Source organism: Ips typographus, linkage group LG12, assembly GCF_016097725.1.
Source record: "Ips typographus isolate SLU linkage group LG12, UJ_Ityp_2.0, whole genome shotgun sequence".
Classification (NCBI taxonomy): Eukaryota; Metazoa; Arthropoda; class Insecta; order Coleoptera; family Curculionidae; genus Ips; species Ips typographus.
Window position 1 is genome coordinate 790020 of NC_138433.1, and position 24773 is coordinate 814792.

The 24773-nt window shown below is 36.9% G+C and overlaps 1 protein-coding gene and 3 long non-coding RNA genes across 6 annotated transcripts in view; 1 reads left to right on the forward strand and 3 right to left on the reverse strand.

The window, feature by feature from the left end:
• Window positions 1–10864, reverse strand: part of LOC145736567 (uncharacterized) — a 43712-nt gene extending 32848 nt beyond the window's left edge. Inside the window, exons 1-2 of the long non-coding RNA XR_014180009.1 lie at window positions 10060–10864; window positions 9859–9939 (exon numbers count right to left, since the gene is read on the reverse strand). This is a non-coding gene — a long non-coding RNA (uncharacterized LOC145736567). The remainder of the gene's footprint in view (window positions 1–9858; window positions 9940–10059) is intronic.
• LOC145736554 (uncharacterized) overlaps window positions 1–24773 on the forward strand; it is a 113027-nt gene that overhangs the window by 40376 nt on the left and 47878 nt on the right. For 2 of the 3 annotated variants that reach the window (XM_081991011.1, XM_081991009.1), the window contains exon 2: window positions 22142–22693. In XM_081991011.1, coding sequence (XP_081847137.1) covers window positions 22146–22693 — 548 coding nt within the window. In that variant the 5' untranslated portion in view covers window positions 22142–22145. Of the gene's footprint in view, window positions 1–10970; window positions 11298–22141; window positions 22694–24773 lie in introns of those variants that run through there. The other variant, XM_081991010.1, reaches the window with a different exon arrangement.
• On the reverse strand, window positions 12809–13416 carry LOC145736566 (uncharacterized). The gene is made up of 2 exons (XR_014180008.1): window positions 13263–13416; window positions 12809–13200 (listed from the first exon to the last, which is right to left on the reverse strand). It is a non-coding gene; the product is annotated as an uncharacterized LOC145736566 (long non-coding RNA).
• LOC145736565 (uncharacterized) lies at window positions 13580–16350 on the reverse strand. Its single transcript, XR_014180007.1, has 2 exons — window positions 16176–16350; window positions 13580–13730 (listed from the first exon to the last, which is right to left on the reverse strand). It is a non-coding gene; the product is annotated as an uncharacterized LOC145736565 (long non-coding RNA).

Here is a 24773-nt window from a genome sequence, read left to right on the forward strand (position 1 = left end):
CAAAGTTTGAACTGTCAGAAACACAGATTGTAAGAATAGTCAGAGACAAAATCGCCTGTAAAACCTACTTGGAATGAGAAAATGATTGTTTTAAGCATATTTTTGAAATCCTCATTAAATTTACTATCCAATAACATGAAGAAACACAAAAGATTTGGTACAGTCAGGGAAAAAAGCGGTGTCAAAGTTTGAAATGTCAGAAACACAGATTGCAAGGACAGTCAGGGAGAAAATTACCTGTAAAACCAACTTGAAGTGAGAAAATGACTGTTTTAAGCACATTTTTGAATTTCTCATTAAATTTCCTATCCAATAACCTAAAAAACACAACAAGATTTGGTACAGTCAGGGAGAAAAACGGTGTCAAAGTTTGAACTGTCAGAAACACAGTTTGAAAGAACAGTCAGAGACAAAATCGCCTGTCAAACCTACTTGGAATGAGAAAATGATTGTTTTAAGCATATTTTTGAAATCCTCATTAAATTTACTATCCAATAACATAAAAAAACACAAAAGATTTGGTACAGTCAGGGAAAAAAGCGGTGTCAAAATTTGAAATGTCAGAAACACAAATTGTAAGGACAGTTAGGGAGAAAATGGCCTGTAAAACCCACGTGTGACAAAATGACAGTTTTAAGCACATTTTTGGAATCCTCATTAAATTTCCTATCCAGTAACATTAAAAACACTACAAATTTTGGTACAGTCAGGGAGAAAAACGGTGTCAAAATTTGAACTATCAGAAACACATTGTAAGGACAGTCAGAGAGAAAATTGCCTGTAAAACCCACTTGAAGTGGTTAACTCTGTTAGTTTTGGAGATATCGTCAAACCGATTGCACTAGCGTGTTTTCCAGGCAATTTTAGCATAAAATGACGTTGAGTCGAACGCTCTAGCTTAAATAGCAAAAAAGTTAGATTTCTCACTTGGCAACGTCGCACAAACTGTAATTTTGTTATTTTTTAACTTGGACCCCTTGAGTGACCACTCGTTTTCGACTAATTTGGGGTCGCTGATCCCAAATCCGCAATCAGATTTCACGTACCTCTCACACAGCTCGAGTTTTTTTCAAACTCTGTCAGTTTTGGAGATATCGTCCAACCGACTGCACTAGCGTGTTTTCCAGGCAATTTTAGCATAAAATGACGTTGAGTCGAACGCTCCAGCTTAAATAGCAGAAAATTCATTCGTGAAAGTGAATCTGAACCAGATTGGCAGCCTCAGGTGTCTACAGTGCGTTTCACAATAATTAGCGCTCGATTTGTTAATAATAATAATCCTCAATTTAAGCCATTTCGTAATGAAATTGGTAGGAATTTGGACTACAGATGACGTCATTAACTAGGTTCACTTATATACTCCTCGTATTTACCTATAACATTGCCTATAATAATAATAGTATATAATTGATTATCGAGAAACCTGTTTTTGGTCTTCTTTCCGCACTTTCACATTTCGGTGTATGCGTGCGTGTGTATTACATAAAAAGCCAACGACCACTACATTTTGTTTTATCAATCAAATTAAATTAATTTTTGACAAAAAATTAAGCAATATACTGAATGAGACGAAAAATACTTTGCTTTGCAAAAGAAAGTTTCGAAATTTTCCATTGGAACTCAGTGATAAGAACAGAGAAACTTTACCATCCTTGTCATTCTTTTCTTTATTTTTATACCTTGATGGTTGACGTGTTTTTACTATTTGTTGAGTCAAAGAAAATACCTTGTTTCATTGGCTATCCACAGACGTATAAAAGTTTATACAAAGTGTTGCAAATGAACGAGTTGATCACGTTTAAATCAGTTGGTGTTCGAATTTACTTAAGTCAACTTTGACGCCCTCTGGCGGATAAACAGTTTAACATATCAACGCATCTGGACATATCTTTAGAAAGCCCATTTAATTGGCTATCCATTGACGTATAAAAGTTTACACAAAATCTTGTAAATAACTGAGTTATTTAGAAATTAATGACAGGTTGCACTGAAAATTAGTAAATTTATTTAAGTCAACTTTGACGCCCTCTGGTAGCTAAACAACTTAACCTATCAAAGCATGTGACCATATCTTTAGAAAGTCCATTTAACTGGCTATCCATTGACGTATAAAAGTCTAGAAGAAGTCTTTGAAATAACTGAGGTATTTAGCATTGAATGACAGGTTGCACTGAAAATGCTTAAATTTACTTAAGTCAACTTTGACGCCCTCTGGTAGCTAAACAACTCAACCTATCAAAGCATGTGACCATATCTTCAGAAAGCCCATTTAACTGGCTATCCATTGACGTATAAAAGTCTAAACAAAATCTTCGAAATAACTGAATTATTTAGGATTGAATGACAGGTTGCACTGAAAATGTTTAAATTTACTTAAGTCAACTTTGACGCCCTCTGGTAGCTAAACAACTTAACCTATCAAAGCATGTGGCCATATCTTTAGAAAGCCCATTTAACTGGCTATCCATTGACGTATAAAAGTCTAAACAAAATCTTCGAAATAACTGAATTATTTAGGATTGAATGACAGGTTGCACTGAAAATGTTCAAAATTATTCAAGTCAACTTTGACAGTAGTGGCCAACTTGCGCATGATTGGTTCAAATTGCACGCCACTGACACCTGATTCCAGAACGGCGCGTTACATTGGTTGCCCTTACGAGAAGAGAGAAAAAAAAAAGACAAACTCTCATGCACCGGAGGCCCTTTGATCTTGTCCGTCATAAAGAGATATATAACCATTAGGTTTTCATCAGAGTATATGCGGCCATAGCGGCCGCTCCGGTTTTCGTTTGTGCTCTCAGGGATTAAGGAAATATAAGTGGCAAACTACGAGTCTACTTGGTCATTATGAATTAATGGACGACCTTTTACATCAAACGAGAATTGCGATACAGACCGAACCAAATTACTCGACTGACGTCAGCTGCATTCAGTTTTGGTTTCAACTGTATGGTCTAATTTCGAAACCCCTTTTTCTGTGTGTGTTCTTCAGACAGCTGTTCCCCAAAAAAAAAACACTAAGTGGATGCAGTGATCATAAATACTAAATATGACTTGTGTCTACCGGGGGTTGTTTGATAAGTAGTTTGGGGTGTTTGCGTTGAAATTTCCTGTCCCGGTATAACTCCATTTTTAACCTGAGCTATTTTCTCTCTTTGAACTTTATAACGACGTGGAATTTAATATGGGCATTCATTTTTGTTTTGAGAGGTAAAATAGCGATTTGTCTCGCTCGTTTTGTTTATAAAACACCACCTAAAACGTCTATAAATACCCACTTTCGGTTAAGTATTTTATCTAATTTAAGTGCGAAGGAATTTAAATTTTGCATCTGTACAGCTCGAATTCCGGGTTCTAAATTTACACGTATCTCAAGAGGACATTCATTCATAACTGCAAGTCGCGTCTTTCAACGGGAACCAGGAAATGCACGCACCTTGCCAAATTTCATTCAAGAATTTCCAGGTATTGGCCAAAGTCAAGCATTTCCGGTCTAGTTCAATATCCAAACAATACAAAGCGGCTTTGTTTCAGATATTTATTATAAACAACAAAAAAATCCTTATCAATGTGACTTTATAAGTGCTGAACGACAAAAAAGACAATAGCCCCCCTTTGTCGATGTTTACAGGTTAGAACAAGCGGTACACTTTGATTTTGATATGCTTGGGAATTTTAGCTCAAGGCTAAAATTTAAATCGTAGCAAAGCTTAAATTTGCTTACCACTAATCTGAACTTTAATAAAAACCTCCATCGTACCACCAAATTGTTTCAAACTAATTTCGTCTGTTAAGATGATTCAATGGCAACATTGTGTGTTGTGCGCGTGACGGTGACGTGACAACAGTGCGCGGAAAAAAAAAGAAGAATGACAGAACTTGAGTTTTAAGAATTGAGGTTAGGATGGCAATGACTCTGTTTTTCAATGTACAATTTTTAATATTTGTTTTTGGCATTAAATTACTAATTAAAATACCACGTTGTTTCAAAAAAAAAACACACAAATTAAAAACGAACAAAACATCGTCCTTAATACCATTTTGAGCAACAATAATATATTATTTTCTTATCCGCTAATTGGTGATGCTAAAGGCTGTATTTAGCATAATCCGGTTGTTTCTAATTAGACAGTGGAGCCCCTCGGGGGCCAAAATACGTTCAAATTTCGCCGCACATCTGGTTCGTATAGTGAAATGTTTTATTACCTGTGAAACCCACGCCTCTCACCTTATAACCAATGCCCATTTCTCATTTATATTAACGTGTATTATTGTAGTATCAGGTTGAATAAGGTAGAAACCACGACTGTTATCAATTACGTCATCCCATTATACGCCTAACTATAGCAACTATACAGAAATTCAAACACATTTGCTATCACGTCACAAATCGACGTCAAATTCTAGGTCTACTTGATGTAAAATGTTTGTATCGATATTCAATTGTTTTTGCTCTAGCAGCCTTACCTTTGACCACCTCGAAAGCAGTTTTCCAGAAAATCATCCATAACTCGCTTATTTGAAACACCCGGTATAAAACCACCGTATAACAACTCTAAATGCTTGAATCGTACCAAAGTAGGCGGTGCATTGTGTTGCAAATTTGACGTCACGATGACATCATTGAACCAAATAATATTATAACCAGCTGTCATATTACGTCATCGTGACGTACAATTTTCCTGGCACTCTTGATGGAGCGGCAGAATGATATAATGCACAGCCTACTTTACCACTCATACTCGCGAAACGCCGTATTAAACAATTTTTGTCGTTTATTTATAATTATTTCTAAAAGTATAAACTTTACTTTGAAAATTTGAGGTTATAACCTACTGTCATTTCAATTCAAAATAATAAAGTACATTTTTGAGAAAACGTTAGACATGTGTACTAGTTTTTTCCTATCTATCCGGAAAACGGGGTTTTTCTAGTCAAAACACTCTCTAAATCCTTCTGCTTGAATCGTACCAAAGTAGGCGGTGCATGTGTTGCAAATTTGACGTCACGATGACATCATTGAACCAAATAATATTATAACCAGCTGTCAAATTACGTCATCGTGACGTAAAATTTGCCTGGCACTCTTGATGGAACGGCAGAATGATATAATGCACAGCCTACTTTACCACTCATACTCGCGAAACGCCATATATTAAACAATTTTATCAGGTTGAATAAGGTAGAAACAACGAGTGTTACGAATTACGTCATCCCCACGACTATACAGCAATTCAAACACAATTGCTATGACGTCACAACATTGCCACCCTTTTCGAGGTGTCTAACGTTTGGAAATTATTCTAGAAGCTTCTGGTAGTTTTTAGAAAGGCCTGGGATATCAGTAGAAGTGTCTGGCAATTTAAAAAAAAACCTTAGAAGGCTTAGACTGCGTCTAGAGGGTGTTGACATTGCCAAGATGATTCTAGAAGGCTTTGAAAGGTTTTAAAAATCTGGAATGGCTTAAAACATCTGTAGAAGGCTTTGACAAATTTTAGGACATTTTCAGTACTATTTAGAGGCTTCTGGCAGTTTTAAACAAATCCTGGTAGGCTTAGACAGCTTGTAGAGGCTTCTGGCAAGTTCGAAGAAGTTTTAGAGGCTTCTGGCAGTTTTAAAAGGATTCTCAGTACTATTTAGAAGCTTCTGGCAGTATTGAAATAATCTTGGAAGGCTTAGACAGCTTGTAGAGGTTTTTGACATTTCCAAGATGATTCTAGAAGGCTTTGAAAGATTTTAAAAAATCTGGAATGGCTTAGAACACCTGTAGAAGGCTCTGACAAATTTTAGGATTTTTTTTTTACTATTTAGAGGCTTCTGGCAGTTTTAAACAAATCCTAGTAGGCTTAGACAGCTTGTGGAGGCTTCTGGCACTTTTCCAAAGATTCTGGCAAATTTTAAAAAATTCTTAAAACTTCTAGAACACTTGTAGAAGCTTCTAGAAAGTTCTAAGAACTTTTTAGTAATATTTAGAGAGTTCTGGCAATTTTACACAGTTCTTGGAAGGTTTAGACGACTTGTAGAGGCCTCTGACAAATTTTTAGACTCACAGTACTATTTAAAGGCTTCTGGCCGTTTTGAAAAAATTGTAGAGGCTTTTGACATTTCCAAGGTGATTCTAGAAGGCTTTGAAAGGTTTTTAAAAATCTGGAATGGCTTAGAACACCTGTAGAAGGCTCTGGTAAATTTTAGAACATTTTCAGTACTATTTAAAGGCTTCTGGCCGTTTTGAAAAAATTCTTAAAAGGTCTAGAACCCTTATAGAAGCTTCTGAGAAGTTTTCAGTAATATTTAGAGAGTTCTGGTAATTTTACAATGTTCTTGGAAGGTTTGGAACACTTCTAGAGGCCTCTGGCAAATTTTTAGACTCTCAGTACTATTTAGAAGCTTCTGGCAGTTTTGAAAAAATCTTGGAAGGCTTAGACAGCTTGTAGAGGCTTCTGGCAATTTTTGAATAAGTTACTAATTAAAGACTTCTGGTAACTCCAAAATGAATTTAAAAATCTCAGAAAAAGTTTCTAAAAATCTTGGAAAATATTATTTTCCGCTCTTTGGCAACGTTGGCATCCTAATTTGGTTGGATTTTCGCTACATAACATGTTCATTCAATGTAATATGCATTTAGAGCAGAAAATCAAATAAGTTTCTAGTTCACGTGACTCTCTCCAAACGTCCAAACTACAAAAAATTTTAAATACCCATTTTTTTGGGAAATCTCTGTCGTCTGTGACGTCATCGCAAATTGGTTTGATGTTCAGTATAAAACTAATTAAGTGAATTTAGTTACTTAACAACTATATACTACAGGGTGGTCAAAAAAAATGTTAAAAGTGTGTGTAGTCTCACAAGTAGATTTCAATGAAACATTTTAAATAAAGTTTTTTAGCGGTTCAGTGGATCTCAAAATGTACAACTATAATAATTGTAAAGTCTTGGATTTTAAGTGAATACCAAATAATGTATGCACGCAAACAAACAAAAAATGGAAACTTCCATAAAAAATCAGTGAAATTTGATTTTTACTGGAAAATTTGCTGGTTGAAATGGTAAAACATTAACATCCGAAAACGAAACAGTACGTCGTTATCTCAAAAGGTTTTCAAAGGCCAAAAGGGACCAAAACCGGGGTTAACCCCGTTATCTGGGAAATTCGCGTTGCAATGTATATTTTATGAACATCGGTGAAGTTATAATGACGTTCTGTTTCGCAGGGCCCTTTGATTCCAAATGTCGAACAAACGGCCAAAGATGTCGACGAATTAGGCGGCCCTAAGTGGCTCAAAGGGCCCGGAAAATGTCGTTTTACTAAAAGGCCAAACGTGCTTTAAACCAGCGCAAAAAAATGTTAACAACAATAATTACAAATTATAATTAAACGGTTTAGAATGTGTGTGCACGATTAATAAAAAAGCAAGAAATTTGCATTACAAATTGTACATTTATGTGGTGGTTTATAATAAGAGTAATTATAGGTTTAGGTTAAAAATCATAATCTTAATAACTTTTTCGTCTATCAATCACCAACAAAAAAAAACCTGTTGACTTGAAGAATTTTTCCTGTTTTACGATTGGTTGATTAATGGTTTACACTCTTCCATTACATTTTTAAATTTTCCATTAAAGTGGAAACGGTACGAGGGACAAATGCTCGTTTTACTGCGAAGACCACCGTAAAACGGAAATAAAGAATATGACTGCAGGATAGTATAATATAAAAGAGTCGTGCCCAGTCTAAACAATAAAATACGCTCGATAGGTTTTTAGGAAATTGCTGAACAAAAATGGCGTCTCCGATTTATTCTAGAAAAGACTAGTTTCCGATCGATATTGGAAAAATGCAGCAGAGCGGCAAACTGGCTTCGTTAATAATTGAAAAATCCTTGGCTAGGAATTCGTTTTCCCCGAATTACGTCACAGTAGGAAATAAGACTGTTTTGGAAAATTCACTTCCAAACTGTTGAAAGCTTTAATTTGTATTTAGTGTGTTACCTTCAGGTAGTCACGTGACCATGTACCATCTTAAACCAATTTGTACAATTTTATAACATTTTGCTTAGTTACAAAAAAATACAATAAGGGCTCCTGCATCAATTTGTCAAGAATCAATTCTACGTTACAGACAGTGTTGCCAAGTCAAAATATTTAATGGCGGTAGTTGTTGTCTAAGTTTTAACATTCGCGACAGATATCACGTGGTTTTAGTAGATTTTAGCAAGCAGTCACGTGACAACAGTCAAAATATCTGTCACCCTATAACTGTCATAAATCTCAGAAACACGTCTTGTTTAATGAAAATTGTGTTAAACTTTAATTCTTGCAAATTTAAGGCAAATTTTGACATATTTGACCTAAGTGATATCACGTGGTTTTTGGAGGATAATTTCGCTAGGCAGTCACGTGACTACTGTCAAAATAACTGTCTTAAATCTCAGAAATACGTCTTGTTTAATGAAGACTGTGTTAAACTATAATTCTTGCAAATTCTGACAGATTTGACATTAGTGATATCACGTGGTTTTTGGAGGACAATTTCTCTAGGCAGTCACGTGACAACAGTCAAAATATCTGTCACCCTCTAGCTATATATCTGCTGTTCATATCTGTGTATATATAACTGCTATATATCTGTCACCCTATAACTGTCATAAATTTCAGAAACACGTCTTGTTTAATGAAAACTGTGTTCAACTTTAATTTTTGCAAATTTAAGGCAAATTTTGATGATATCACGTGGTTTTTGGAGGATAATTTAGCTAGGCAGTCACGTGACAACAGCCAAAATATCTGTCTTAAATTAAGTGTGGGTTAGACTGTGACAGTACAGGTGAAAAAAGTCACACTCTAAACCACACTTAACTTTCGCTCTGCTTAAAGTACGACGATACAAACGGCGAGTAAGAAAACTGTGTTAAACTTGAATTTTTTTCAGATTCTACACAAATTTGGTTTTAGAGGATAATTTAACTAGGCAGTCACGTGACTCACTTAGAGTAAGAAAATGACTGTTTTTTCTGTTTCAATAACCTGAAAGAACACAATTTAGTACAGCCAGGGAGAAACAGGGTGTCAAAGTTTGAACTGTCAGAAAGACAGTCAGACACAAAATTGCCTGTAGAACCCACTTGGACACAGAAAATGTCTGTTTTAAGCACACTTTTGGAATTTTCATTAAATTTTCTGTCTAATAGTGGATTTGGCAATTCGCAGTACATAAAACGTTTCACAATGTTAAAAACGGTAGAAGAGAATGGTAGAAGAACAACAAAAACGGTAGACCTGGCAACATTGTTTCCAGATTCTGTTACATTTCAACTGTTTCAGTACAGAAAACGTCGTCAACCTCATCAAATATGCAATTAAAAAGGGAACGTTGTTCTAGATTTAATTTAAGGGCAAAAAAAAGGTCGTCTTAAACGAAACGTTCTCATTAAGGGACGCATCCCTATACAAAAAACACAAAAATTGCGTTTATAAATTTTAACTCGCGCATGAGCGGGCAATTTAAGAGGGAATCTTTGTGGAACGGGTGCCGCCAACCGAAAAGTCGTTCAGAGTTTCCAGTTTTTTGTGTTGGCAGCAGTGCAAAAAGGACAGCGCCGATCCCTGAAAGCTTTGTAAAGTGTATTAAATGCTCGGCGGGGGAGCAGAAGGGAAGAGAGAGACAGATCTCGTTAAAAATTCCTACGTGTATACGTCTAATTGTGGAATTGGCTTAATCAAAAGTGTTGTTAAATATCAGGGAAAAGTTTGAAGAAGAAAAACCTAACCCTGATGATGGCCCCATATTTTGCAAATAAATTTCACATTATTTTTGAATCCTCTTAGCGTGGTGCTACAAAATTACTTTTCACTTACCTTTAACATAACTTCCATTGATGGTCCGCTCAAACTCATTGTGTTGTCCAAGTCGAAACCTTCCATAGAGACAGGGAGAAACTGAAATAAAAGAAAACCAGAATGAAAGGAAAATCCAACTAAGCCCTAACAAACTACGTGTTGTGTGCGTGATGGTTGAGTTACGCTTACGTTTAAATACTCTGTGACGGATAAACTTACATAATTCGGACAATATCCCCTAGAATAACCATTTTCTGACTAATTTTAAGGCGTTTTTGGGGTAAAAAAAACAAACTTGTTGACCGAATGACATTTGGTCTAAAAATGAGGTTAGGTTCACTTTCAAACGCATCCACTTGACGATTACCCGGATCAATGAAGTGATATAGTGCCACTGGATGGTATACGCTGTACTTCAGTTTGTAAGCCACTTCTGTTATGCGCCAAAGTGTTCATATTCACAAAAGGTGAATTTCAAAGTGATTTTCGAAACTGTCATTTTTACAATCACGTGACCCAGTTTAAAACCTTATTGATTTTTGTTGTTTGGATAGAAATCAATTGATTAATCGACTTTTAAAGTTTTTTTTATAATTTTGAACGGTGCAGGTCACTCTTGTGTTTCGAAAGTGTGGAGGAGATGGGGTGGTTCCGCTTCTCAGTCCCCAATTCAGTTCGGGGCAATAATTGCCGGTTACATTACGAGCAACGATACTTACCACCTCCGGCCGCCCCCATCGGATTGACGGGGGTGGGGGGAATCACGTAGAAAATCAATACGGCGGCGGCGGTGGCTCTCCCGAAAAGAAAAAACAATCAGGTTAGCAATAATTGTGGAAAAGATTACGCAAGAGAAGAAAGCGCGCCCGTGTATTATAGCCAACTCGTCAGTGTGTCTTGTGGGTGTCTCACGGGACCGGCCCCGCCTACCCCCTTTCCCGCGCCAACAACAATGCGGCAAACTCTTAAAAGCACGGGAAACTCCAAAAGGGGGAGGTGTCTGGACACGTGGTGGGGGAGGGGCCACGGGCGGAGCTTGGCGGACGCCTGGAGGGGGGCCAAGATGCAGCCAGGGCGTCCGCCAGGCCGCACATAGACACACACACACACATCCCGGGGCACGTACGTTGCACAACCATAAAGTCAACGCGGTTCAGGTCTTGATTGCGGTACGGCCTTCTCGAGGACGTTTCAGGTGTTTTGTTTGTGTGCGTGACAGGTGGACGTAACAAGATATATTGTCCGGCCAATCGTGAGGACAATAGGGGGTTGGTGCGCCGCAGATTATTGCGCAACTCTTCTTCTTTTCTTCTTCCCCAGAAGAGGGTGGTTTGTGCAGTGCGGACAGTTCGTAGTTTGGCGGACACAGTGGCTGCTGCACCCCCGCATCAGGTTCGCTCCGCGGCGAATCTAAGACAATGTGTTAACGGTCTCTTTTCTATTTTTACACCCGCTAGGTGAGTCCCTTTTATCACGTTTTCATCTCTTTTGACATTTTTTGAAATAACCACGCAATCACTAAAAATACGTCAAGGAAGGGTAGTTAATAGGGTCCATTTTTGCTTACTATCACTGTTCATTTCCTATGAACACTCTTGCTACTGCGGTGATTTATTTCAAGCGACTTTCAACCGTACTGACCGTTATTTTGAAATTTTTTTTTTTCACGACAGTTCTTTATTCAATTTCTCTGGTTTTTCAAAATCACGTCAGCTGTAACCTTATAGTCGTGACGTGATTGACTTGATATAATAGCATTTACGTGTGCGTCGTTATGGTCGAAATTCCCATGAAAACACAACACGACTCTAATGGAATTCCCCTAAATAGCGTCTATGGATAAGAACCGAATATAGTCTTTATAACAAAATAAAAAAATATGTAAGCAATCTGTTAACTTTAACCATTGCAGACTGATGAGGTCTGAAGAACCGAAATCTTGAACATTTTATTTTGAACCACTTAATTAATTAGGTTAGGTTAGGGGTAATTATTATCAAGGGCGTTTTTAAATAAAACTCTGTAATTGCAACCAAACATCTTTAATTACTTTAAGTTGACTTAATTCAAACTTAAATCTTATTTCTTAACCTCACTGTTCTTCTTTTATTGTCTCAAACCAGTAATAACCTCCCTAATTAAGTTTTAAATTAACTCATCGAAACCAGGGGAAGATTCTCTTAATTAATTAGGTTTAGGTTATGTAAGGTATCTTGATTAATTAAATATGTAATTCACTTTGATCAAGTAGGCCCTTCAATTATACACGTAACTGACAGCTGTCAAAAAAGTCAGTTTTCTGTAAATGTTATTTATTTCCTATAAAAGGGTCTTTGACTTTAGGCCCTCTACCGGACAAATTAAGTAACAAAAAATTCTGAAAAAATTCATGAATGGTAATGGTCTTGGAAAATTTAAGTAAAAATCAGTGGCAGGGTCGTACTGGTACTCTTTCGGGGCCGAACCGACAAAAAGACCAGATCCAGGAAGCAGTGAAAAATAACCGCATTATGAAATACGATCTAAAGTGATATTTTTTCCTGTCGCCCAGAAAAGTAGAGAAAGGTAGAGAGAAACATAACACACACATGTTTTCCATTAGGCCGACAAATGTGCGCGTCTAACAATGGCCCCTGGACCCGGTCACATCCGGTATATACGAAAAACCAGACCGGAGATCTCTTTTAATTAGTCAAACGGAGAGAAAGATTCGAATCTGGGCGACTGTATTTGGAATAACACGTGAAGATCGAACGATAAAGGGTTCCATGCACCTTAGAGTTTAATTAGTAGAAAAAATCCTCCAGTACGACCCTGAAGGGTGAAATTGTCAAATTACGTCAAAAAAGCTCCAGCGTGAAAACGAATGCAGCCATTGTAGCAAACCGTTCAGGACCGGAGCAGTACAATTTGGAATTTTTACTTTAGTCAAATTAACAGTTGAAGCCAGTAAAAAAAAAACAAAATAAACGGGCCTCATCAGGGATTTTTATTACATCTCCGCAGCTAAATTTGCAGTTGATATTCGGGCTGGCCTTTTAATTGGAACAGATGAGAGAAAAAATAATAGCTTTTATCTCGAGATCGAAAATTCCACTCTTTTGGACTTTTATAAGCTTGCTCTTTCACGGCGCGGACTAACTGCACCGCGGGGCCCCACTTTGTCACCGTTGTAGTATGGGATTGTTGACAAAATTGTCTTTTTTGACCTGCCATTACCATTAAGGCTAAAAAACTGCTTTAAATGCAATAACTAAGTTGAAAAACATAACTTTCCTCGTGGATTTCCTGTAACTGGTGCTTCAAGTCGTCTTGTGCACGCACCAAACCAAAGAATAACACTGTTTTCTTACATTTTCACTAAAAAAAATACAAATTGTTAGCCGAACTGACATTTAGGCTTCAAGTGAGGTTAGGTTCACGTTCAGGCTGTCAACGATTTGAATCAATGAACTGGCACTGACACACATCACTAGACGGGACATGCCGCATTTCAGATAACAAACTATTAAGTGGGATTTACCATTCAAGGACTGCTTTAACTTAACAAACTATAGTGACAGGGACACAATTTAAATGCAAACTACCTTAAAAAGCTGAAATTTGATTAAACTACTTAAATGCAAGTAGTCGATTAAGTTTCCTCGTGGATTTTCTGACCTTTTCCTGTAACCGATGCTTCAAGTGGGTGTAAACCACAGAATAACACTGTTTTCATACCATTTCACTGAAAAAAATACAAATTGTTAGCCAAACTGACGTTTAGGCTTCAAGTGAGGTTAGGCTGGAATCAATGAACTGGCACACATCACTGGACTGGCCATATATTTACAAACTTTTAACTGAATCGGTCGTTCGTGCGGACAGTCCCGTCCACAAAAAAAGTATCTCTGAAATAATTACACAATTAACAGGTTGTTTTGTGGAGATGCGAGTTTCTTCCAAGGGGACAATTGTTATGGTAATCGTCGAACCGGTTTGGGATTTTGAAAAGGTTGTTCACTTTACAAAATAGCGATACGATGGGAAACAATCAAAGCGAGGACCTAATGAGATGCAAACGTTTATCTTCTTTTTTTTTTTTTTGACGTTACGTAATCTAAATTACCATATAAATTACAGGGGGGGGGAGGGCATTATTATACTGTCTTTAATTAGTGAATTATTACATGTATAAGGATATCGAGAACGGTCAACTTGATACACTTTTATGGTGGGCATAACGGAACCGGAGAAAGTTTCGGGGGGGAAAAAAACACACACAATCCTGCTAAATTTACAGGACCGTAATTCAATCAAATGATTAGTGCAGTTTAGCAGCGTTTAATCCTGACGGTTACAAGTACAAGTCGAAGGAAAAAAGCATAAAATTGGCATCAAAGGAAATGGCCAATTATAGAATATAAAAGCAAAGAAGTTATACCTAATTTCGTGACAAGTAATCTGCTTGTTATTATTCTAGCCAAACTGGTCAGCTAATTTCAGATTATCGCTGCGGTACCGTTAGGAAATCTTGTCCTGTGTCTGCATAATTCAGATCGGAGTCAATAATTGAGACCAGTTATGTGTATAAGTAAAAGAGTGAACATTCCTACGCAACTTGATAAGATTCTACACTGAAACGAAGACATTCTTGTGCTTCAGTTAATGCTTCCTCAATAACATCACTAGTTTAACACCAATGACTGTTTCGTGTTTTTTCTAGAAGGGAAAAAAGTTAATGTATTCCATTGACAATCCATTTGTATCCCCCCAGAAGATTCTTTGAACCGTTTAAGGACGGATCATCAAACTCGGGACAAAAGTCTACTTGTCCTGAATTGTTCGACAAAGACAAGGCTATATTTCATATAAATATAGGAGAGGGCGGATGTGCGCTTCCTTACAATAACACACACAAACACAGGCCCGTTGTTTACTTCAGGAATCGCATTTATCATAATCGTCATATTCGGAGAAGTTTTATTGCTAAGGTTTTTTATGGTGAAACCATTTATTATTTCCAAATTTTCCAGCTCAGCATTTAGCTGTGTATAAGCAACCCACAATACACTATTGACGTTTGTGTGTTGTGAAACTGACTGCCCATTGTTTTTTGACAGCTCCTAACAAAAGTATACTGTAAAACATACTTGTCGCCAACCTTGATTATGGAGTTTTGTTTTTAATACACAACTAACGCTCAGTATGTACGTTAGTTAATTACTTCAAAATGCCTTCAGTCACAGTCTAAGCAACGTATGTTTGTAAATACTAGAGTTTAAATTATTAAAGTCAGTATAGTAATAACTAGTTTTTTTAACTGTTTACTGTTTTTATTTTGTTGTTTGTGATTGTTCAAAAAATTACTTTTTTGACTATAATCTCAAGCTACTTATTGTGCTGTGATTTACCATTAATGTTGAGGGACTTTAACATAATAAACTAGTGACAGGGACCCAGTTTAAATGCAAACTAACTTGAGAAAAACAGATGTGATTGAACTACTTACATGAAAGTTTTCCTCTTGGTTTTCCTAACCTTTTCCTGTAACTGGTGCTTCAAGTGGCTGTAAACTCGTCTTGTGCACGCACCAAACCAAAGAATAACACTGTTTTCATACACTTTCACTATGTTTTGCTACAAAAAATACAAATTGTTAACCAAACTGACATTTAGGCTTCAAGTGAGGTTAGATTTACTTTCAGGTTGTTGGTATTTGTCAAAAATCCGAATCAATGAACTCGCACTGGCACACATCACTGGACGGGACATGCCGTAGTTCAGATAAAAGGTTTTTTACCAGTGACAAACTATTACCTATTAAAGTGGGATTTACTTTTCAAGGACTGCTTTCTCAACAAACTATAGTGACAGGGACACAATTTAAATGTAAACTAATTTGAGAAAAACAGATGTGATTGAACTACTTACATGAAAGTACTCCGTTAAGTTTTCCTCCTGGATTTCCTGTAACTGGTGCTTCAAGTGGGTGTAAACTCGTTTTGTGCACGCACCAAACCAAAGAATAACACTGTTTTCATACACTTTCACGAGTTTCACTGAAAAAAAACACAAATTGTTAGCCAAACTGACATTTAGCCTGCAAGTGAGGTTAGAGGTTCACTTTCAGGTTTTCATTTGTCAAAAATTCGAATCAATGAACTCCCGCTGGCACACATCACTGGACGGGACATGCCGTAGTTCAGATAAAAGGTTTTTTACCAGTGACAAACTATTACTTATTAAAGTGGGATTTACCATTCAAGGACTGCTTTAACCTAACAAACAAGTGACAGGGATCCAGTTTAAATGCAAACTAACTTGAGAAAAACAGATGTGATTGAATTACTTACATGAAAGTACTCCGTTAAGTTTTCCTCCTGGATTTCCTGATTTTCCTGTAACTGGTGCTTCATGTGGGTGTAAACTCGTCTTGTGCACGCACCAAACCAAAGAATAACACTGTTTTCATACACTTTCACGAGTTTCACTGAAAAAAATACAAATTGTTAACCAAACTGACATTTAGGCTTCAAGTGAGGTTAGAGGTTCACTTTCAGGTTTTCATTTGTCAAAAATTCGAATCAATGAACTCGCGCTGGCACACATCACTGGACGGGACATGCCGTAGTTCAGATAAAAGGTTTTTTACCAATGACAAACCTATTAAAGTGGGATTTACCATTCAAGGACTGCTTTAACCTAACAAACAAGTGACAGGGACCCAGTTTAAATGCAAACTAACTTGAGAAAAACAGATGTGATTGAACTACTTACATGAAAGTAGTGGATTAAGTTTTCCTAGTGGATTTCCTGACCTTTTCCTGTAACTAATGCTTCAAGGGGGTGTAAACCGAAGAATAACACGGTTTTCATACCATTTCACGATGTTTCACTGAAAAAAATACAAATTGTTAACCAAACTGACATTTAGCCTGCAAATAAGGTTAGATTGTTTCTATTTGTCAAAGATTGGAATCAATGAACTGGCACTGGCACACGTCACTGGACGGGACACTTATTGAATAGGATTTACCATTCAAGGACTGCTTTAACTTAAACTAAACGTTACGGCTCTGTACTTCATGTGATTGGCTTGAAATTTTCTAGACTATTACAGTGCCACAGTGTTGGGTGAAAAAATCAAGGCTGTAAGTTGTCTAGCACAATTTGAAATTTTCGTTTTTGTTCGGAAACAAACGTGAATGAAAAATAAATCTCTCATGTGAATTAATTCGTAAAGGCCGCTATTTATACACCCGGTACAAGAATAAGTGTCCTCTTTGTGTTCTCTCTTGAAATAGGAGCCCGTTTTGCTTTTATTTTCATTATGTTTTGTCTGGAGAACAATCCGACCTAAGTCTTAAAACGCGATATCGATCACGAGAAGGACAAAGATGGGGATATTAATAAAACAGTATGTGCGTTTTTTGTCCCTTAATGACGCGCATAGGGACAATAAATCCCTAGATTGGGTCAAGTGTATATGAGACTCCCTCGATGAACAAGTGAACCTGATGACACCCCATTGTGTACTAGCTCCGTCTCTGTTTGAAAAGGTCTCTTTTCCGGATAATGCTACATGCTATTTTCCCTCTCTTTTGAACCAAACAGAAAACTCTCTGATGTTATTATCAAAACAAATCGATTATTGGTCCTTCATATTGGTTTATGGATGAGCGGACGTTTGGAAAACCGATCCAGGTATTTATGTTGATACAATTCCAGTTCAGTTTACTCGTAAATACACAATTTTCACCCTGTAAACTACTCTATAGTACTGTCAATAACTCTGTTATTTTGATAGTTACAGGGTGGTTCAATATACCAATTTGTAGTCCTTGAAATTCCCTTTTGACCACCTTTTATAGGGTTTTTACCTAAAATGTCAAATAACCGAGTTATTTACTGTTACACCTCACTTGTTTGCTGTAAAGTTTGAATTTGACAGTTTTCACTTTAACAGTCCATAACTTTGATATTTTGACAGCTACAGGGTGGTTCAGTTTATCAATTTGTAGCCCTTGATATTGTCTTTTGACTACTCTGTATAGCGTTTTTACCTAAAACGTCGACTAACTGAGTTATTCACTGTTCAAACTGAGTGGTTTGCTGTACAGTTTAAATTGGACAGTTTTCACTTTGACAGTCCATAACTCTGTTATTTTGACAGTTACAGGGTGGTTCAATATACCGATTTGTAGCCCGTGAAATGCTCTTTTGATCACTTTTACCGGGAATGTGTTGTCCAGAAGCGAAGACACAATCCTAATTATTTTGAAAAGTGCTGATGTTAGGTTAGGTTAGGTTCGGAATCAGAATAATACGATGGGATATTCATTTAAAAAAAAAACTCTGTAGTATATGTAGTATAGCTTTTTTGATCCACCCGGTATTACAAAAAGTAAATCCTGCAAAACCTTCAGGTCTATAACTTTTGTATTTGACATTGTAACCAGTTACCCTGTACACATTCGGGGCTACACAGTGACCCAAAAAAGTGTCTCAATTCCAAGATATTACTGTACAGTGAGCATTTAAGCTGAAACGTTTTTTGAAAAAATCAGACTGGTGGATAGTTTAGACTGTGACTAACTTCACTCAAGGGTTAATCCCCTATCAATTATTATATACTACCTTGTAATGCAAATTCCTGGAAAAAATCAGGGTTTAGACTGTGACTGGCACCATTTGGAACAACTTAAGTGTGGGAAGAAGCGGATTTCGCCCTCTTAACCTTCAAAAAAAAATAGAACGAGGGGTGCATTTGCAACCACTTTTCAGGGTCCAGGTCAGTGGGAGAAATCCGATCCGAACGGGAAACAATGAATTATCGGTTTTTGGGGGGGCTCTGGAACCTTTCCGAACACATGGTAAATTAGTAGGGATGTTCTCCTTTACTGTTTCACTTACAATCACATTCCTATCACTGATTGCGTGAGTTGTGACAGAAAGTTGCCGTGCATTTTGTCGATTGTTTTGCAGTCGGTTTGTTCCAGGCATTTTGAGCTCAATTGTAATCGTTTGAGCACATTCCTAGTTTGAAAATCAGGTCGATTCACCCACACGACCACATGTGGACCGTAGTTTTGCCATTAAGCCAGTCGAGTGCCTAATCTTGAGTAGAAACAGATGTTTTCTATCGACGGAAAGAACAAAGATTTCATTCTTTTAAATAGTTCCTTACAATCCCCCACTTTAAAATAGTTCCAGATCCCGACAATAAAAAGTCAAATTTTTCTGTACAGAAGAAGGTAATTTAGGGATGGTCCTTCGAGTTGTATCGATCCAATTTTTTTGCTACAAAAACAAATCTAATTTCCGTGAAAAATAAATATTTTCTTCGTTTATTATATTATTTCTGTTTCAATTCGGGGACGTCCTTTCAAGTCGGCGCTCTCGCACTTATTATTTTCCATCCTTTCAACTTTCTTAATAATATTTTCTTTGCAATAAGCGGGGAAATAAGGCGGAACTCGTTCCTGCAGCAGCCGATTTCCCTTATTTACCCAACCGCCCCACTTCATCCCTTAGTTTCGAATTTAAATGAATGATTCAATTGAGTTTCCATACGAATTCGCACGTAAACGTCCTTAGAAACGAACAATGTGGACATTTTAAGTTTTTTATTCAAACCACACGTTGGGCTCCTAATGTTTCAAATTTGGCGCCCAACGTCTGACCATAACAGTCACATTCAAACCTCCACCACTGAAATTTGCACAGAGTACAGTGAAAGTATCAGAACAATTATTAAACTCCTAATACATTTTTCGGAATAAAATTCGACAATAGGAAATACCTAATTATGCCAGTCACATTCTAAACTACTCACAATGTTTTTGTGAGATTAAAGTCAAAATGTCAGTGTAGAAAATTTGTCTGCCACTGTCCAGGTCTGTACTGGGGGAAAATACCAAATTTTTCCAGTTTAAACGAGGTTTCTATAATGGAGCTTGCAAAACTGTATAAGTCACATTCTAAGCGTCCGGGGAGGTTGACATTTTCAGAAATTAAACCTAAAATACTAATGTCACTCAAAAAATATTGTCAATCACTGTCCAAGACAGTAATGGGACAAATTACCGAATTTTTCCAGTTTCAACGAGGTTTTAATAATGGAGCTTTCAAAACTGTCTAAGTCACATTCTAAGCAACCGGAGAAGTTGACATTTTTAGAGATTAAAGCTAAAATACTAAAGTCACTGTAGAAAATGTGCCAATCACTGTCCAGGTCTGTAATGGGAAAAATTACCGAATTTTTCCAGTTTAAACGAGGTTTTTATAATGGAGCTTTCAAAACTGTATAAATCACGTTCTAAGCGTCCGGGGAGGTTGACATTTTCAGAAATTAAAACCAAAATACCAAAAAGTCACTGTAGAAAATTTGTCAATCACTGTCCAGGTCCGTATTGGGGTAAAATACCAAATTTTTCCAGTTTAAACAAGGTTTTTATAATGGAGCTTTCAAAACTGTGTAAGTCACATTCTAAGCAACCGGGGAAGTTGAAATTTGTAGAGATTAAAGCTGAAATACTAAAGTTACTGTAGAAAATGTGCCAATCACTGTCCAGGTCTGTAATGGGAAAAATTACCGAATTTTTCTAGTTTACATGAGGTTTTTACAATGAAGCTTTCAAAACTGTATAAGTCAAATTCTAAGCAACCGGGAAAATTGAAATTTTCAGAGATTAAAGCTAAAATAGAAAAGTCACTGCAGAAAATGTGTCCAGGTCTGTAATGGGAAAAATTACCAAATTTTTCCAGTTTAAACGAGGTTTTTTACAATGGAGCTTTCAAAACTGTATAAATCACATTCTAAGCGTCCGGGAAGGTTGACATTTTCAGAAATTAAAACCAAAATACCAAAAAGTCACTGTAAAAAATTTGTCAATCACTGTCCAGGTCCGTACTGGGGTAAAATACCAAATTTTTTCAGTTTAAACGAGGTTTTTACAATGGAGCTCTCAAAACTGTATTAATCACATTCTAAGCCTCCAGGGAGGTTGACATTTTCAGAAACAAAACCCAAAATACTAATGTCACTCAAAAAAAATTGTCAATCACTGTCCAGGTCTGTAATGGGAAAAATTACCGAATTTTTCCAGTTTCAACGAGGTTTTAATAATGGAACTTTCAAAACTGTCTAAGTCACATTCTAAGCGTCCGGGGAGGTTGACATTTTCAGAAATTAAAACCAAAATACCAAAAAGTCACTGTAGAAAATTTGTCAATCACTGTCCAGGTCCGTACTGGGGTAAAATACCAATTTTTTTCAGTTTAAACAAGGTTTTTATAATGGAGCTTTCAAAACTGTCTAAGTCACATTCTAAGCAACCGGGGAATTTAAAATTTGTAGAGATTAAAGCTAAAATAGTAAAGTCACTGTAGAAAATGTGTCCAGGTCTGTAATGGGACAAATTACCGAATTTTTCCAGTTTAAACGAGGTTTTTACAAAGGAACTTGCAAAACTGTATAAGTCACATTCTAAGCGTCCGGGGAGGTTGACATTTTCAGAAATTAAAACCAAAAAGTCACTGTAGAAAATTTGTCAATCACTGTCCAGGTCTGTAATGGGAAAAATTACCGAATTTTTCCAGTTTAAACGAGGTTTTTCCAATGGAGCTTTCAAAACTGTATAAGTTACATTCCAAGAGTCCGGAGAGTTGAAATTTTGAAAGAGTTGGGTATTTGAGCAGTTACGGACCTGAAACCCTCACTGAGGCTAATAAATTTAATTCAAAATTCAGGGCCGTATTGCAATATTTTGTAGAAAAAATCCTAGTTAACATCACACAACAAAACCTAACAAAAAACACATTTAGGCAGAAAAGTTGGGATTTGGGCACTGAAGCTACTAAATTTAACCTGAAACCCAGGGCGGTACTGCAACATTTTTGTAAAAAATCCTAGTTTCGCAGAAACAGCAAAAACCAAGCAGGAAAAGTTAATAAGTTACTGGAGAGGTTTTAAGGGGATATATTACCTTATTACGGTCCTGCAAATCAATAACTGAAACAATGTACGAATTCAAGGATTCAATACGCAATTTACATTAGATTGTAACCAAACTTATCGATCAAGTTCATGTGTAGCACGCGTGTATTACCACACTAGTTAAAATAATGTCTTTGATAACAACTTGACCCCTGATTAATGTTTAATTGTTCTAATGCAAATCAAAATGATTGAAAAAAAAAAAAACGGAAATGTAATCAAAAGGAAGATTGAAAATGACCGCCCAATTTGAATACTCAAGACCAACTCCTTTCCATTTCCGGTTTCGGTCAATACGTCATATCCGGTTTCCTGTTGCAGGACTATGTCATCGAAAAGGAAATCGCCGCCGACCAAGCTTCAAGAAGGCGGCTCTACCGAACCGCCCCCGATCCAGGGGGGCGGCAGCGACGGCGGCGGTTTAACAGACCTGGACGAAACCAGCAGCGACATATGCGAAGAAGAAGTCTACCACAAACTGTCCGAATCGTCGTCTCCTAGTGGTTGTGGCAGTGACCTGGAAGACGTCGACCACGAGGATCAAATACCCTCGAAAACGGCCAAAATGTCCAACAAGGACGGGCCCCAAGCCATGATTACGTCAGTATCACCGTGTATATCCAGCTTGTCGTTGCACAACGAGGAGATGGAGAGGCGGAGGAACTCGTCAGAGTGTAGTTCCCCCAATTTGGACTTGAAGAACAACTTTAGTTATAATAACAACAACAATAGTTTAATGAATAATAATAGTTCCTTGCATCCTTTAAAACGCAGTATGGATGATGTTCTCAAAAGACTAACCTCAAAAATCAGCCACAGTTCTGTGAGGGAGGATCGACCTACTCCATCCTCGACACCAAACTCCCATAACTCGTAAGTATACTTTACTCCTAAACGGTTAGAGGTATTAAGTTGAAACTTTCAGGACTATTAGAACCTTTCAGGGAGCTTAGTTTGTCTTCTGTACCTTTTTACTGTCAAATCAATCGTTTTCTCAAAAACCAACTTTCAAGTCACAGCTTATTTATTCATGATACCGTTTCGTGAATTACGGTCCTGTTTTTTAATCTGGAAATTTGTCCGAATACTGCCCTGTCAAAGACTTGTTTTTAAGGTACTCTCTGTGTGTGTTTTTTCAGATTGTTGGATAGGAAATTTAATGAAGATTCTAAAAATGTGCTTAAAACTGTCATTTTGTCACTCCAACTGGGTTTTTATCCCAAACTATCTTTTCAAACTGTCCTTCTGACAGTTTATAATTTGACGCCACTTTTCTCCCTGACTTTATCTGATTTTGGAGTGTTTTTATATGTCATTAGATAGGAAATTTAATGAGGATTCCAAAAATATGCTTAAAACTGTCATTTTCTTACTCCAAGTAGGTTTTAAAAGCGATTTTGTCCCTCACTGTCCTTTCAATCTGTGTTTGTGGCAGTTCAAATTTTGGCACAACTTTTTTCCCTGACTGTACTAAATCTTGTAGTGTTTTTAATGTTATTGGATAGGAAATTTAACGAGGATTCCAAAAATGTGCTTAAAACAGTCACTTTCTCACTCCAAGTAGGTTTTACAAGCGATTTTGTCCCCCACTGTACCTCCAATCTGTGTGTGCGACAGTTCAAACTATGACACCGCTTTTCTCCCTGACTGTACTAAATCTTGTAGTGTTTTTAATGTTATTGGATAGGAAATTTAACGAGGATTCCAAAAATGTGCTTAAAACAGTCATTTTCTTAATCCAAGTAGGTTTTACAAGCGATTTTGTCCCTCACTGTACCTCCAATCTGTGTGTGCGACAGTTCAAACTATGACACAACTTTTCTCCCTGACTGTACTAAATCTTATAGTGTTTATAATGTTATTCGATAGGAAATTTAACGAGGATTCCAAAAATGTGCTTAAAACAGTCACTTTCTCACTCCAAGTAGGTTTTACAAGCGATTTTGTCCCCCACTGTACCTCCAATCTGTGTGTGTGACAGTTCAAACTATGACACCGCTTTTCTCCCTGACTGTACTAAATCTTGTAGTGTGTTTAATGTTATTGGATAGGAAATTTAACGAGGATTCCAAAAATGTGCTTAAAACAGTCACTTTCTCACTCCAAGTACGTTTTACATTCGATTTTGTCCCTGACTGTCCTTCCAATCTGTGTTTGTGGCAGTTCAAACTTTGGCACCAATTTATTCTTGACTGTACTAAATCTTGTACTGTTTTTAATGGTATTGGATAGGAAATTTAACGAGGATTCCAAAAATGTGCTTAAAACAGTCACCTTCTCACTCCAAGTAGGTTTTACAAGCGATTTTGTCCCTGACTGTCCTTTAAACTGACTTATCAATGTATTGCATCAAACCAGTTTTTTTAAAATAACTCAAAAACGGTAAAAGTTACAAAAAAATTGCAAGAGACCAAAAATGTTCTTAATCAATTCCTTAACCAAACACCGTAAGTTTGCAGGACCGTTTTCGTTTCCAGTATACAGGGTGTGCCTGTAAAGTATGGTGATTGACTATTTTTGGTCACCCTGTACGCAATTTTTCAGATATAATTTTTTGCTCAACACCACTGGAAAGAGGAGCTCAAGACGGTTCTTTTAAGTGGTTGAACCACCCTAAACTCCCTAAAATAACCGAGTTACAGAGTGTTCAAATTTCAATCAACTGGATTTGACAATTTGTTGCATCAAAACAGTTTTTCTTAAATAACTCAAAAACGGTGACAGTTACAAAAAAATTGCAAGAGACCAAAAATGTTTTTAATCAATTCCTTAACCAAACACCGTAAGTTTACGGGACCGTTTTTGCTTCCAGTATACAGGGTGTGCATGAAAAGTATGGTGATTGACTATTTTTGGTCACCCTGTACGCAATTTTTCAGATATATTTTTTTGCTCAACACCACTGGAAAGAGGAGCTCAAGACGGTTCTTTTAAGTGGTTGAACCACCCTAAA